General features: G+C 45.5%; 1 protein-coding gene across 1 annotated transcript in view; it reads right to left on the bottom strand.

The window, feature by feature from the left end:
• Nucleotides 1-296: 296 nt before the first annotated feature.
• GART (phosphoribosylglycinamide formyltransferase, phosphoribosylglycinamide synthetase, phosphoribosylaminoimidazole synthetase) overlaps nucleotides 297-15,480 on the bottom strand; it is a 71,144-nt gene continuing 55,960 nt past the window's right edge. The window contains exons 19-22 of the mRNA XM_077479953.1: nucleotides 14,935-15,065; nucleotides 12,908-13,049; nucleotides 4,389-4,504; nucleotides 297-2,346 (exon numbers count right to left, since the gene is read on the bottom strand). Of these exons, the coding sequence (XP_077336079.1) occupies nucleotides 2,143-2,346; nucleotides 4,389-4,504; nucleotides 12,908-13,049; nucleotides 14,935-15,065 (593 nt within the window). The 3' untranslated portion in view covers nucleotides 297-2,142. The remainder of the gene's footprint in view (nucleotides 2,347-4,388; nucleotides 4,505-12,907; nucleotides 13,050-14,934; nucleotides 15,066-15,480) is intronic.

Raw genomic sequence — 15,480 nt, 5'->3', positions numbered from 1 at the left:
CCATGCAGAAATTGTTTTTATATATAAATATATATATGTGGGGGCAAAGGCAAAAGAGGCTTTGTATTTTTCCAACAAACCTTTGCTGTAAGCTCCTGGGAATGTTGCATTTTGAATGTACAATTCACAGGGCATGAACCATGCAGTGTGTATATCGTATATATGCAAATCTGATTACTGGCATTAAATAAAATGTGTCATGATCCTTCCTAATACTAAATTGACTTCATGTCATAGGTTTTGGATTTCACATATTAAAGCAGAAAACATTAAACAAAAAAAAAAAGCAAAGAAAAAACAGACAAGATGTACCTTTTTATCATCACAGAGGTTTACAAAACATATGTACAGGTTACCAATAGCAAAATATGTATTGTACAAAAATGACACAGAATGTTCTATTTAAAGGGAAAGTTTTTCTAAAAGAAAGTCACCTTTGCTGACCTTCTATTCTGAAGATGTTACCTGCTTGCTGTCATGCTTATCCCCTTGATTCAGTACTTTGGAACCCAGACGTATGTAAATAGGGACTTAATAAGCACATTAGAAAATAGCTAAATTTGTAACCGTTCATTGACACACAGTAGTCACGCCTGAGAATTTGTGCTAGGGCCGGGCAACCAGTATTTAAAGCCCAGTTGAACTCCCAGTTTAATACATTCCAGGTGCACAAAAAAAAAAAAAAAAGTGGTGTTCAATGCCTTACAGTTTGCCTGAGTAGGAAAGCCTGTCCCCTGCCAGCAGTTTCAGAGAAGTTGCTCTGCTGGGAGAAGTCAGGCTTTTTCCGCTTGTGATCGATTTGCACAGGTACAACAAACCCCCTACAGAGTCAGCGTTCTCCAATTAGCAGCGAGCATGAGTTTTGCTGAAATACAGAGCTATAGTCCCAACTCAGTAAGGAATCCCACTCTGCAGCCAACAGGGTACAGGCCTTTCTACTCAGACTGTGGCTGCTTTAGAAAGAAGAAAACTAAGATTAAAATACCTTTTGTTGCACCTGGAATGTATTTAGCTGACCTAAACTGAAGGTTCAATTGGGTTTTAACAGTAACAATTCAGTATTAACACCCCCAAACCCCCACCCATAATTTCATATAGAGAGCGCTCCTGTAATGCGCTGAGGGTCAGTGGAAGGGAATGAGCAGGGAGTTCTGTCTTCCCTGCCTTTGCCATGGTATAGATTGGTATATTAGGAGAAATATAGAATCTATGTTGTCATCTGTGATAAGTGCTTCTACAATGGAATGTCGAAAAACCTTCTAAGCAGCAAATATGCAACAGACCTGTAAATGAGCGTTTTGAGGACAGTTGCCAAATAGGTCCTTAATGAGCGGGTGCAGCTTTAATAAAGAAGTGTGTCCCTGGGTGGGAGGGAAAAATGTATAAACATTTGGGAACTTACTTTTTAAAGTGGAATTAAACTCTCTCACTCAACATTACCTATTTTTAATCCCTATGATGTTACCATTAGTAAAAATATAGATGGTAAATTATATTTACTTGGTTTAAATTTTTTTTTCTTTCCCCCCCAGTTGCTTTCTGGTTTCCCAGCCTAGGCCAAAAGGATATATATTCCAGTAGTCTTTCATCTGGAGGAGGGGTTTTCTCAGCTAAGCACACCCTCCTGCCTGCATGCCTGAGCCAAGTGCAGATGGATTCCAGGAAGTAAATACTACATGAATCATCTGCCCTTTCTCAAGACGGCCGCAGCTGTAAAAGCTAGGAGGGTGTATTACAAAGTGATTTCTAAACAAAAAAAAAAGCATGAAGACAAATCGATATGAGAGTTTGCTTTGGCAGGTAACTAGTATTGTTAGAAGCAGATTTGAATTAGCAGCCACTGGATTTCCCACAGTACAGGTTACCTTAAATTGGATTGGTTGCTATGGGCAAGGAGGATACTTACTTTGCCCAGTTTGCAAAATGGAGCTCCATTGATTGGAGGGCCATTTCAAGTACAGTCGCGTCATCTGAATGGATGACTGTCAGTGGGGTACTTGCTACACTGCTTAATATTACCCAGATCATCCATAGCAACCAATCAGAATACTGCAGTCAGCTCATTAAGAACAGAACAGATGTGGGTTTGGTTTGTACTGTCACAGCACTTGCATTCCTTTACTAGAAGGCGGCTGGGGGCATTCAGATTTTGTTGGCAGGAGTCCTGTCCCAGCAGATTTTGCCATCTGCTCCCAACTTCACCACCCCACTGGCCACAAGTTGCAAGGCCGCAGGAAAAGCTCGGTGCTCGGCCTTCTTAACCCTTTCAGACAAAGTCTCTTCTGTGTCCCCAAACTCCACTGGAACAGCCTCTTGAAAGACGATGGCCCCGGCATCAACTTCCTCCTATAAAACAGTCACAGCACATATGGAAGCAGATTTATATATGAGCTCTACAAATGGAAGCATCGATTTCAGATGTTAAAGTGGTTGTAAAGCCTTCTGATTTTTCACATTAACCACTTCCCGACCGACTCACATACATATACGTCAGCAGGTTGGCTCTCCTGCACATGATGATGTACGGGTACGTCTGCTCCATTAAGAGCCTTAGCAGGCGCATCTGCTGCTCAGCGGGGGACTTGATGTGCGCGGCCGGCGGTCGCAGAGACAAGATAGAATGGGGATCTGTGTGTGTAAACACAAATCCCGGGTTCTGTCAGGAGAGGAGACATATAGCGCTGTTCCTAACTAATAGGAACACACAATCTGTCTCCTTCTCTAGTCACTCCCACACCTATCCCCCCAGTTAGAACACACACACACTTAACCTCTTGATCGCGACCTAGTGTTAACCCCTTTCCTGCCAGTGACATTCACACAGTAATCAGTTGCTATTTTTAGCTCTGATCGCTGTATAAATGCCATTGGTCCCAAAAAACTGTCTGATGTGTCCGCCACAATGTCGCAGTCCCGAAAAAAAAAAAAATTTGCAGATTGCGGCCATTGCTAGAAAAAAGCCATAAATCTATCCCCTATTTTGTAAACGCTATAATTTTTGCGGAATACAGTCAATATACGCTTATTGCAGAAAAAAGCAAAACAAGGCTTTAATGTCAATTTAAAGACCTAGTTGACCTTTCTGACCAGGTTTTATTTTACACCCAAATAAAGATTTGTATATATGGGCACTGAGGGCTAAACACCGTGAATGGGTTGTTTTTTTGAGTTCCTAGTCGGCAGGTGCGGAGGGAAGGGAGCCCATTTAAGTCTAAAGGAACACAGCAGGTTTAGGCTCTGTGCACACTTCAAAAATAAATAAATAAAATAAAAAAACCTTAGTAGCATTTTAGAAGCATTTGCGAACATTCAGCATATTTCCATGGGAAAAACCCTCCAAGAATCTATACAAAAACTACTGTTTTTCTGCTCCTACAAGTTTTAGCTCAAAAACAAAAAAAAAAAAATGCTAATAGCCTAAAGTATTGTGCATGGACACATAGGATAACACTATTTAGCTTCTAAGAGCAGAAAAAAAAAATGCTATCAGGTTCTAGAAGCTTAAAAAAACGCTAGTGTACATGGAGCCTCACTGACCCCGCTGCTTGTCCTGTGACAAGTGTGCGGGTGAACGGACCCAAACGCACACTGTCTGCATTCAGGGCCGCTCATTCGCTTGTCTGTCACATTAGGGTGAGTTGCTGTGTCTGTGCAGCCGCTGCATCCTCAAATATCTGAATGGGCTGCCTGTATGTAGTACCTGCCAGCTAGGGATGCATAAACTGATCAATAACAGTCCTCAGCATCCATGTAAGCATAGATTTAGGGTGCAGCATTAAACATGGTCACATTCCCAACTCCCTACCCTCAATCAGCCACCCCCACCTTCCACTAAACTGAATTTCAGGATGTTCATCACTACAGGCTTCGGTTTAAGCTTGAATTCACAAAAGCTGTGCGTGTGCCACTTTAACAGCCAAGTTCTTAATTCACAATTGTTTCTGAATGGAAATACTACAAGTCCCATCTTCCACCACCAGGCACTGATAATGCACTGTCACCACACTTCTAGTCCATGGTTTATTCCCTCCATCCCTGCAAACTAAGCTCTTTATCACCATGGACCTTGGTCTGGAATGTAAAATGCAGGAATCTGTGCCCTGAACCCACAACACACTGGATCATGGCTGCAATGCACTGCTCTACAATGAAAACATTTTATAAAATGCAAATTTTTTAATTTTAATAATGTGGTTGCATTTGGACGATTCTAATGACTAAAACTGCACTAGAAAAGCCAGTTCTTTGGGCAACACAGAAATGTCATTTAGACAGGGTTACTCGCCTAACTTTTACCTTTACCAAATGAATAGTTTATGTATCTACAATGAAAACAAGAATGATAATCCTAGAGTTCTACAAGGAAAACAGCAGAGCTAGACACTCACTGCCACAAAATGAACCGTACAGCCGGTGACTCGCACTCCCGCTTCCAAAACCAGCTTGTGTGCATGGGCTCCTTTAAATGACGGTAACAGCGATGGGTGGACATTAAGAATCTTTCCTGCAGTCATAGAACAGATTAATATAATTGACAGAATTTATAAATAACTGTAGTCACAATAAAACTTAACAGATTATAACATACATACTGTAGATCAGAAGGCATATTGGATTTACATTTTTAACGTAAAAAATAAACATAATATGATGCCATACATCCCAGGAGTATTGAGGGGGAGAGGGAGGGAGGGAGAACGGGGGAGAGGGAGGGAGGGAGAACGGGGGAGAGGGAGGGAGGGAGAACGGGGGAGAGGGAGGGAGGGAGAACGGGGGAGAGGGAGGGAGGGAGAACGGGGGAGAGGGAGGGAGGGAGGGAGGGAGGGAGGGAGAACGGGGGAGAGGGAGGGAGGGAGAACGGGGGAGAGGGAGGGAGGGAGGGAGGGAGGGAGGGAGGGAGAACGGGGGAGAGGGAGGGAGGGAGGGAGAACGGGGGAGAGGGAGGGAGGGAGGGAGAACGGGGGAGAGGGAGGGAGGGAGGGAGAACGGGGGAGAGGGAGGGAGGGAGAACGGGGGAGAGGGAGGGAGAGAGAACGGGGGAGAAGGAGAGAGAAGAGGTTTTTCTCAGCTAAGCACACCCTCCAGCCTGCATGTCTGAGCTAAATGCAGTTGGATTCCAGGAAACTCAACTGCTCAATGAATCATCTGCCCTTACTCAAGATGAAGGTGGCTAGAAATGCTAGAGGGTGTTTTTCAAAGTAATTTCTCAGCATGGTGACATAGATAAATGGGCGAGTGCTTTGAATATTAGTTAAAATAGCCTTTTCAGTTTGGGGTGCACAAATAGTTTAGTTCTGCTTTAATTTTACAATGCAATTCATAAATTCCTCCTTCAAGTGGAGGGCCACCCTGAAAAAAAAAAAAAATATATTAAAAATTACAAAAAAAAAAATCTAAAAAAAAAAAAAAAATGAAAAAACATTTTTTTTTTTTTTTTTTTTACTTACCAGAAGTGCCTGTTGCTAGGCACATAATCCTAATCTTCCTCTTCCTCCTCCGCGGAGATCTTCTGGTCTTCTCTCCTCGTCGCGGCGTCTTCTGGGTAATGGGTCGCGCTGTGTTCTGGGAACTGTGTGTTCCAGAACACAGTGCGTCTCATTCACAAAGCGCTGCGTGACTCGCGCATGCGCAGTATGAAACGGGCAGTGAAGCCGTAAGGCTCCACTGCCTGTTTCCCTTACAAGGAATGGCGGTGCCGGGACCCGAGGGACGGGTCGGCCTCGGGCGGCCGACATCGCGGGCGCCCTGGACAGGTAAGTGGGCTGATTAAGTCAGCAGCTGCAGTGTTTGCAGCTGCTGACTTTTTTTTTTTTTTTTTTAACCACTTCCCACCCGGCCAATGCATATATACGGCCGGGTGGGAGCCGTCTACTCCTGATAGGACGTTCCTGAACGTCATTCAGAAGTAGCGGAATCGCGCACGCGCATGCCCGTGCAGCGGCGCGATCCCGATGTGCTCGTGTCACCCGGACACGGCACATCTGAGATCGGCAGGAGGGCTCTGTGATTGGCCCTCCTGATCACATGACAGCCGTGTCCAATCACGGCCGTCATGTGATGTAAACAAAAAGCCGGTTGCTAGGCAATCGGCTCTCCTCTCCTCACACGGAAGTCATCGCTGAGGAGAGGAGAGCAGAACGCTGCAGCCGGCTGATGATCAGTGAGTATGGGCTGCTTTTTACAGCTTTTTACTCACTGATCATCAGTCTAGTGTCAACACACAACACACCACACAGTACAAACACAGTCCCCACATATGTACCCAAACCACACATGTCCACAAAACATACATGTCCCCAAATAATAAAAACACATGTCCCTAATAATAAAAACATGTCCCCCACATATGTCCCACTAAAATCACATGTCCCAATGATTACCTGCACACATATGTACGTGATCACCTGCACACATATGTACATGATCATTTGCGTACATATGTCCGTGATCACACAAACCAATTATTATACAGTTAACGGAATTTTTTTTTACCAAAAACATGTAGCAGAATACATTTTGGCTTAAATTTATGACAAAATTTGATTTTATTGGATTTCTTTTCAAATAGAAAAAAGAAAATATTGTTTTTTTTCCAAATTTCCGCTTTTTTTGCGCTTATATCGCAAAAAATAAAAAACGGAGTCGTGAATAAATAACACCAAAATAAAGCTCTATTTGTGCGAACAAAATGATAACAATTTCATTTGGGTACAGTGTAGCATGACCGCGCAATTGTCACTGAAAGCGCGAGAGCGATGAAAGCTGAAAATTGGGCTGGGAAGGAAGGGGGTGAAAGTGCCCTGTATTGTAGTGGTTAAACGGCCCTCCGCTTTCAATTGCTCTGAGGTATTACTGTAACCAAATGAAACCTGACCCTGACCACTTATTTATGCATATCGGTCTCCTAAATCTGCCACAGTTGGTTGCCCAGGCACAGTGGGGACACACACACACACACACACACACACACACACACACACATACACACACTGTAAACCTGTCAGACTTTTGTAAAAGCCTGATCTGCACCCCCAATTATATTGGCCGCCATGCAGAGCTACACCAGATTTTGTACTCTAGTTGTATTTATGACATACTGGGGTTGATTGGCTACAAGTACATTTGCGGAGCAGCTTATAAACATCAAATACATTTTTTTTTTTTAAAAAGGACAGACTTTTGTACGCTTAAAAAGGTAGGATTCGGGGGGCGTGGCCTGAACCTGCATGGTGTAGGACGCGTGTCTCCGGAGCTCCGCCGAGGAATCCTGTTTCCCACGCTGATCCTGTGACACCACAGCACCGATACTCACCTTAATACATCTGGCAGGCGTCCTTCCATTCCGGAGCATATGTCTCCCTCAAAATCTCAGCGCTCAGCGACGGCACGGCTGTCCCAATACCGCCGACATGTGAGTGAGGAGGGGGAGGAACATGGCGGTGCGGAGGAACCGGGAGGGCCGCGTGTGGCGGGAGACACAGACAGGCTTCTTGAAGCAATTACATTATGCCGCACGTCCCTTACATCCCAGATTGAGGAGGTGCAAATGGACATTTGGGGGCTGAAGGTAAGGACCCCACAACTTTTCTGGAGCAATTGCTGATAAGTACCTATGGCAGAGAGTCTCTCCCCCATGCTGGCGGTTGAACGCGCGCATCGCATGCCTGCCAGGCCTCTACCTCAGGGTGCACCTCCACGCACCTTTATTGCAAAACTCCTGAACTATAAGGACAGAGACGCTGCCCTCCGCATGGCCCGGGAAAAGGGTAATATCCCGGTGGGCAATACTAAAGTTGCAATATTCCCCGATTTTTCCGCGGACGTCCAGAAACGCCGGCAGGGTTTCATGGAGGCCAAACGATTATTGCGTGCACAGCAAGTGAAATACTCTATGCTTTTCCCTGCACGCCTCAGGGTGGAGGCAGGGGACCGGGCGCTCTTCTTTGAACAACCCAGAGAGGTCATAGCATGGCTGGAACGCAGGGCGCTTCGAGATGGAGCCGCCTGAGACTCCTTGGGACATGTAAGCTACCACTTTTCTTATCTCTCCCCTGGGATCCTGGAACTGTGACAGATTGCCTGATCTTTTTGAACTGTTCTATTTTTGCTCAGGGTGCCTGCATCCGGGGCATATGTTCTCTCTCTTTAAACTCTTACTGCTGTGTGACCTGCTGAACTTGAATCTGGAACATATGTACATGCTGCTGGTGTCAACGTATATGCATCAACTTTTTCCCCTTTTTTGTCTAGTGTCCCTGTTGAGGGACCCTTTCTGCAGTACATTCCTGTTTGCTTTGTTTCAAAACTTTTTTGGTTTACACTTTTTCTTTTCTTATTCTTTTTTCTCCCGGAGCAAGGGGAGACATGTTGGACCTACGGTCTAATTGCACGGTGCAGCGGAAAACTGCTCCTTTGTCTGCTGGGCCTTTTTTTTGCTATGAGGGAGATGGTCACCGGGGCTGGACAGCAACAGACACTTTTTCTTGTTCAACACTGTGTACCACTATACAGGGGGTTCTACTTTACCTTGCCCTCTGGTACCGGTGGCCACAGCCCTCTCTCGGACTTAATGTTCTTAACTGTTTTATTGATTTCATGAAACTGGTTTTCCCAGCCAGACGTGTTTGGTTTTTCAGGGAATATACCCGCACGAGTTGGGGTTGGTGCAGGGTAGGGTGGGGGGAGGGGGGTGAGTTGGTTGGGGTTTCCATGCAGAAGGTTACTATAAATGTGTTGGAGTATGTATCTAAACTAAGTGTTGCTTTCCCTGAATGTTTTTTACTGCTGCTGTCTCTGCAGCCCCTGATCGGGCTTGACCTAGCACAACTGTTTTGGGGTATGTTTATGGGAGGGCTGTTTGGAGGTGGGTTGCCTGCATTTGTTACTTTCTATGTATCCATATGGCGTCTATACGGTTTCTTACCTGGAACGTGAGGGGCCTGCGTGACAAATTTAAGCGCGCGGCAGCCTTCACGTTCCTCAAAAAACAAAGGGCGGAGGTGATAGTTCTGGTTGAGACGCATGTAGAGGGTGGACTGCAGATGGCCCTCAAACGCCCTTGGATTGGGTGGGCATTTCACTCCACCTACACGTCTCATTCGCGGGGGGTTTCGGTACTTGTAGCTAAGTCTGTCCAATTTGAACTTTGTGAAATTCTCACTGACCCGCAGGGCAGGTTTGTTTTTTTACATGCTAAAAACTGTATGGGGAACCTTACCTTATTATGTCTTTTTATATCCCCCCCCCCCCCCCCATTTACCATGACGTTGGTGGTTGAAGGACTGTCTTTTATGTCCAGACACCAGGCGGTTCCTGTTATCTGGCTGGGGGATTTCAACACTACGCTTAACCCTTCTCTTGATAGGCTCAAGCCCCCTGAACTGATGATGGGGCAAGCTGGGTCCACTAGGCTGTCCAGGCTTATAACCACCGTTCACCTTGTGGACACTTGGAGATACAAATTTCCTCAAAAGAAGGAGTATTCATGCTTCTCACCCACACACGGCTCTCTTTCCCGGATTGACTTTATACTAATATCTAAACAACTCACTCCCAGACTTAAGGAAGTATTGTTCTGCCCCAGACTACTTTCGGACCATAGCCCTTACTCTGTAGTGCTTGACGTACCCCTAGGTAGACCCCCGCGGGCGTGGCGACTGAATCCGTTCTGGCTGACATTACTGCCCGATTATGACACTATTGAGACGAAATGGAAAACGTTTTTTGAGGATAATGACCACACGGCATCAGTTTCAGCAGTGTGGGACACGTTTAAAATTACACGCCCGATCGGTACTGACTGCCCACATTAATAAACTCAAGGCTGACTCGGCCACTGTTATTGTTGAGGCTGAAGCGGAACTGAGCTCCAGGGAACACACTTATGTCGATGACCCGTCTACGGCAAATGCAGATGCCCTTAGATTACAGTCGAGAGTGGTTTCTCAGCTGCACCAAGAAAAGGCCCGACAGAAACTTTTTTTTACCAAACAAAAATATTTTGAATCCGGAGAAAGGGCTGGTAAGTTGCTGGCATATTTGGTCCACAGGGAAGACAGACCCCCGGTTGTTATTTCTTTGCGGGGACAGGGTGATGAGATCATCACGGACCCTTCTGCGGTAACAGAGAGGTTTCGGGACTTTTTTGCGGACTTATACACCACTACAGTCTCAAACGACACCACTCCGATGGATCGTTTTTTGGCTCAGGTTTCCCTCCCTCAGGTTACGGAGGAGCAGGTGCAGGCTCTGGAGGCCCCCCTGACCACCGATGAAATAGTAGAAGCTATTGCGGGATTTGCAAAATCCAAGTCACCAGGGTCAGATGGTCTTCCCATTGAATTTTATTCCCGTTACCGAGACGTGCTGGTGCCTAGGCTTCTCGACCTTTATAGGAATCTTTTTGACACGCTAACATTGCCTCCGTCTATGAGGGAGGCAACGATAGTTTTGATTCCCAAACCTGGAAAAGATCCGGGTTTCCCGGAATCCTACCGCCCAATATCCCTATTACAGGTAGATGTTAAGATTCTGGCCAAAATACTTGCTACCAGATTGAACGTAGTGATCCTTAGTCTGATTCAGGCTGACCAGGCGGGCTTTATGCCGGGGCGGAATACGTCGTTCAATCTGCGTAGGCTATATATAAACCTTCAGGCAACACATGAGGAGATGGGTGAGCGTGTGGTAGTGTCACTTGACACGGCTAAAGCATTTGACTCAGTGGAGTGGGAGTATTTATGGAAGTGTCTAGCAGGGTACGGCTTCGGCCCCGACTTTATTTGGTGGGTGAGACTGTTGTACCATCACCCAACGGCTAAGGTGGTGGCGAATGGATGGTCTTCCCGGGCATTTGGCCTCGGTAGGGGTACCAGACAGGGGTGCCCACTGTCCCTGCTACTATATGCCTTGGCGGCTGAACCTTTAGCGGTGGCGATTCGGGCCGACCCTGAGATCAGGGGACTGGCGATGGGTCGACTTACTGAGAAAATCAGTCTATACGCTGATGATACGCTGCTATACCTAGCGGACTCTGGCCCTTCCCTTGCAAAGGCCCTCCACATGATAGAATGGTTCGGTAGCTTTTCCGGTCTCCGCATAAACTGGGAAAAATCCCAAATTTTACCTATTGACAGTTTTCCACAGTCAGAGTCTCAGGCCAGTCTGCCTCTTCAGCGAGTTGGCACTATTAAGTATTTGGGTGTCTATGTCTCTAGGAACCCAGCTGATTACATAGTGTTGAATGTAGAACAATTGTTTGCCCTGGTACGTACCAAGATTCAGGCCTGGTCTCACCTCCCCCTTGGGGTTTGGGGACGAGTTAATCTGATTAAAATGGTCCTATTACCTAAACTATTGTATGTGTTGTGGCATGCCCTGGTGTATTTGCCATTGAAATACTTTAAATCCCTTGAAAGTCTCCTTAGGCCCTTTGTGTGGGGAACTGCTAGACACAAGCTTGCTTGGCAGGCTTTGAAAAGCCCGACTGATATGGGGGGCATGGCCCTTCCAGATCTGAATCTTTACTATGTTGCCTCACAACTGTCTCAACTCTTCCACATAGACAAGACTGATAAACAACGTTTTCTAACTCTTCTATGCCCCACTTGGGCACAAATTGCAGATGACCCGATCGCTGCCATCTCGACAGGAGCGGGGAACTCTGCCATGGGGCCAGGTAAACATTCCATGCTCTTTCATTACAGAAGGATTTGGGATCTGGCATCCACTAAACTGAATGTGGCATCGCCGAATGACTATACCCCACTTTGGCATAACAAACATTTGCCGGAACTTCAAAAGCTCCAGGGTATACAGCTATGGGTATCGAGGGGAATATACTACCTACACCACCTAATTCACCAGGGTGTTATTAAAACGTTTCGGGCACTGCAGGAGGAATTTAATGTTCCAAACACTATGTTATTTCAATACCTACAGGTTCAACATGCACTTAGAGCACAATTTTCACAGTCATTGCCTCGGCCTGCTCCCAATCCTATTGACGCCATAGTGAAGGATACTGATCCCAAAAAGCTAATCTCGTGCTTCTATGGTATGCTTACGGCCCCCGTCTCGGCGAGACTAGCGTATGCTCTCAAGTCCCGCTGGGAGGGCGATGTGGGTGCTCTGACAGACGAGGAATGGGAGGAGGCTCTGGAAACGTTGGTGTCCCCTAGGCTCCAGGACAGGCTCTCTCAGATCTACATAGTACATAAAGCATACCTCACCCCCCTCAGGACTGCTAAATATAATGCGAATCAATCTACGCTCTGCTCAATGTGTTTCCTTGAGACTGGGACGTTTTTCCATCTTATCTGGGCTTGCCCCAAACTGCAGGAACTCTGGAAGCAAGTAGTGTCATTTCTACATGATGTCATGGGCTCTCCTTTGGCCCTCGACCCCAAACCCTGTCTACTAGGGATATTTCCTGACGTATTGGATAAAATTACTAGCACTTTCTTACAGGAAACTTTGTTTTCTGTTCGAAAGGTGATAGCTAGACAGTGGATGAGGCCCCTTCCACCCCGAGTTGAGGACTGGAAGCGGGAAGTTAATTTTACTCTCCCATATAAAAATTTTTTGTATAAAAACAGGGGTTGTCCAGCTAAATACCATAGAATCTGGGATAAATGGTTGCAGGAGGTTGCCACGTGTGATGAGGGAATTTGATGTTCTGTTAAGATGAATAACATGTCACTATTGGGACCTTTTGTTCTTTGTCTGTGATGTATGGTGACCACTGGTTTGGAGAAATGTATTTCCTTTACTGTTATGGCTATGATGCAACACTTCTTTAATGTTTGATATGTACCTTTGTGACTGTACTCTTGCAATAATGTTCAATAAATATTACCTGTTTGAATGGAAAAAAAAAAAAAGGTAGGATTCAATATAAATCACTCACCACTCCACTTCCTGACGAAGGGTCCTGACAGAATCCTCATGAAGCCGGCCAGACACACAAACTGGATCGAGAATTCCTCAAGAACCTTATCAATGGCATTGTCAAATTCTTCCCGGCTACTGTACTGCCTGTGGTCGATGACCTGAAGAGTGAAAAATTTTGTTGATTGAGACTTTGTGGGCTGCAATCTTAAAGCAGTTCTATCAATCCTTTGTGGTGTGAACTGGCCATCAGGTTAAAGCAAATACATGGTTTTGCACAGAGCGGATCTGAACCTCCTCTTTGGGGGGTCCCCTGCCAGCACCAGGTTCTCTTCTCTGTGTGCCACCATAGGTAGCATTTTCCTATGGTGGCACACCTGTCGGCTCACTCCCAAGCCAGGCTGTGTACATCTATTGCCACGTTCTCTGCTCAAAGGATTTAATTGACAGCAGCAGGAGCCAATGGCTCCAGCTGTTGCCTCTGAGCAGAGAGATGGGAGAGCCACTGCAGACAGGCACAGAACTGGATGAAGAGCGAGTTCAGGCAAGTATAAAGTGCGTTGAGGGGGCAATACAAACACTAGGATATTTACCTTAATGCAGAGAATGCATTAAGGTAAAACATGTCCAGGCTTTAGAACTACTTTAAAAGAAAGGAAAATTCACAATAAAAAGTTGCACTTTTCACATACAGATTTTTTATTTATTTTTTGTCAAAAATAAAAAACAGTGTTAATACTAGGGACTAGGGATGAGCTTCGAGTTAAAGTCGAACTCATGTTTGACGCGAACATTGCCTGTTCTAACAGCGAACAATTTGGGGTGTTCGCGGCAAGCCCCGGAACACCCTGTAAAAGTCTACGAGAGAAATCTAAAGTGCTAATTTTAAAGGCTTATATGCAAGTTATTGTCATAAAAATTGTTTGGGGACCTGGGTCCTGCCCCAGGGGACATGTATCAATGCAAACTTTTTTTTTTTTTTTAATGCTCGTTTTCCGGAGCAGTGATTTTAATAATGCTTAAAGTGAAACAATAAAAGTGAAATATTCCTTTAAAATTTCGTACCAGGGGTGTGTATAATATGCGTGTAAAGGGGTGCATGTTTCCCGTGCTTAGAACTGTCCCTGCACAAAACGTAATTTCTGAAGGAAAAAAAAAAAAAAAAGTCAGTTAAAAGCACTCATGGCTATAATGAATTGTCGGCTCCCGGTAATACAGAGTCAGTTTAAAAAAAAAAAAAAAAAAAAGTGCGTGGCAGTCCCCCCAAATTCAATTACCAGGCCCTTCAGTACTGGTATGGATATTAAGGGGAACCCTGCATCAAATTAAAAAAAAAAAAAATGTGGGGTTCCCCCAAATATCCATACCAGACCTGAAGGGTCTGGCATGGATTTTGAGGGGAACCCCATGCCAAATAAAAAAAAAAAAAAAAAAATTGCGTGGATTTCCCCCCCAAAAATCCATACCAGACCCTTTATCTGAGCACGCAACCTGGCAGGCCATAGGAAAGGGGGGGGTGAGAGAATGACCCCCCCCTCCTGAACCGTAGTACCAGGCCACATGCCCTCAACATGGGGAGGACGCTTTGGGGGTCTGTGGCCCCCAAAGCATTCTCCCCATGTTGAGGGCATGTGGCCTGGTATGGTTCAAGAGGGGGGGGGCCTGCTCTTGGCCCCCGCTCTTTTCCTGCGGCCTGCCAGGTTGCGTGCTCAGATAAAGAGTCTGACATGGATATTTTGGGGAACCCCACATCATTTTTTTTTTATTTGACGCAGGGTTCCCCTTAATATCCATATCAGACCTGAAGGGCCTGGTAATTGAATTTGGGGGGACCCCACACACACTTTTTTATCGATGACTTTTAATGACTGTTCTCTGTATTACCGGGAGCCGACAAGTCATTATAGCTGCGAGCGCTTTTAAATTACTTTTTCCCTTCATAAATGACACAATGGCTTAGGAAACCATTTCTGGTTGGTTGCTTTGGATTATTATACTTTCCACAGCCTCACTGAGACAACGTCACATGACAAGGGAGCCAATCACCTTTGTTGGAATACCAGCTGCCTCCGCCTTCTGCAGCCCCGCAACTCCGGCCTTGTTGGAGATCACCAGGGTAATGTGGGCAGCACTGGTGGGAGATTTGGTGCTCCTAATTATTGCCTCCATATTGGTACCTTTGGCAAGAAGAATAAGAAAAAAAAAAAAAGTCTAGATTAAATAAACTTTATAATGCCTTTAGCTTTATAAAGAAGACATAAAATTAAAAAAAAGATGGAGTGCTAGAAACGCAGCTAGTACGATATGGAAATAGTGCCAAGGTCCAGGTGTGCCAGTAAGCAAAGTTCATTCATTGCTGAGACCAGACCAGGGTTTAGGGGGTTTTGGTCTGTATCAGTGTGGACAGCCAGCTGTAAAGAGCAGAAGCAACTCTGTGGATATGGGCGAGAGCAAGAGGAGCACTCTGAGTGCAGTATGCCAGTTAAAATTCAATGTTTTTTGGTGAGATATAATGTGCATGGCATTTCCTGGCAGCACCGGTGGTACTCGAGGCTGAAGACTGTCACACAACAAGCATGTCAGCAGTGATGG

The sequence above is a fragment of the Lithobates pipiens genome, unplaced genomic scaffold (genome assembly GCF_037356315.1).
Source record: "Lithobates pipiens isolate NorthernLeopardFrog02 unplaced genomic scaffold, aLitPip1_a1.2 Scaffold_16, whole genome shotgun sequence".
Lineage (NCBI taxonomy): Eukaryota > Metazoa > Chordata > Amphibia > Anura > Ranidae > Lithobates > Lithobates pipiens.
Note: the sequence above shows the minus strand (reverse complement) of the source record. Positions and strands in the feature narration are given on the sequence as shown.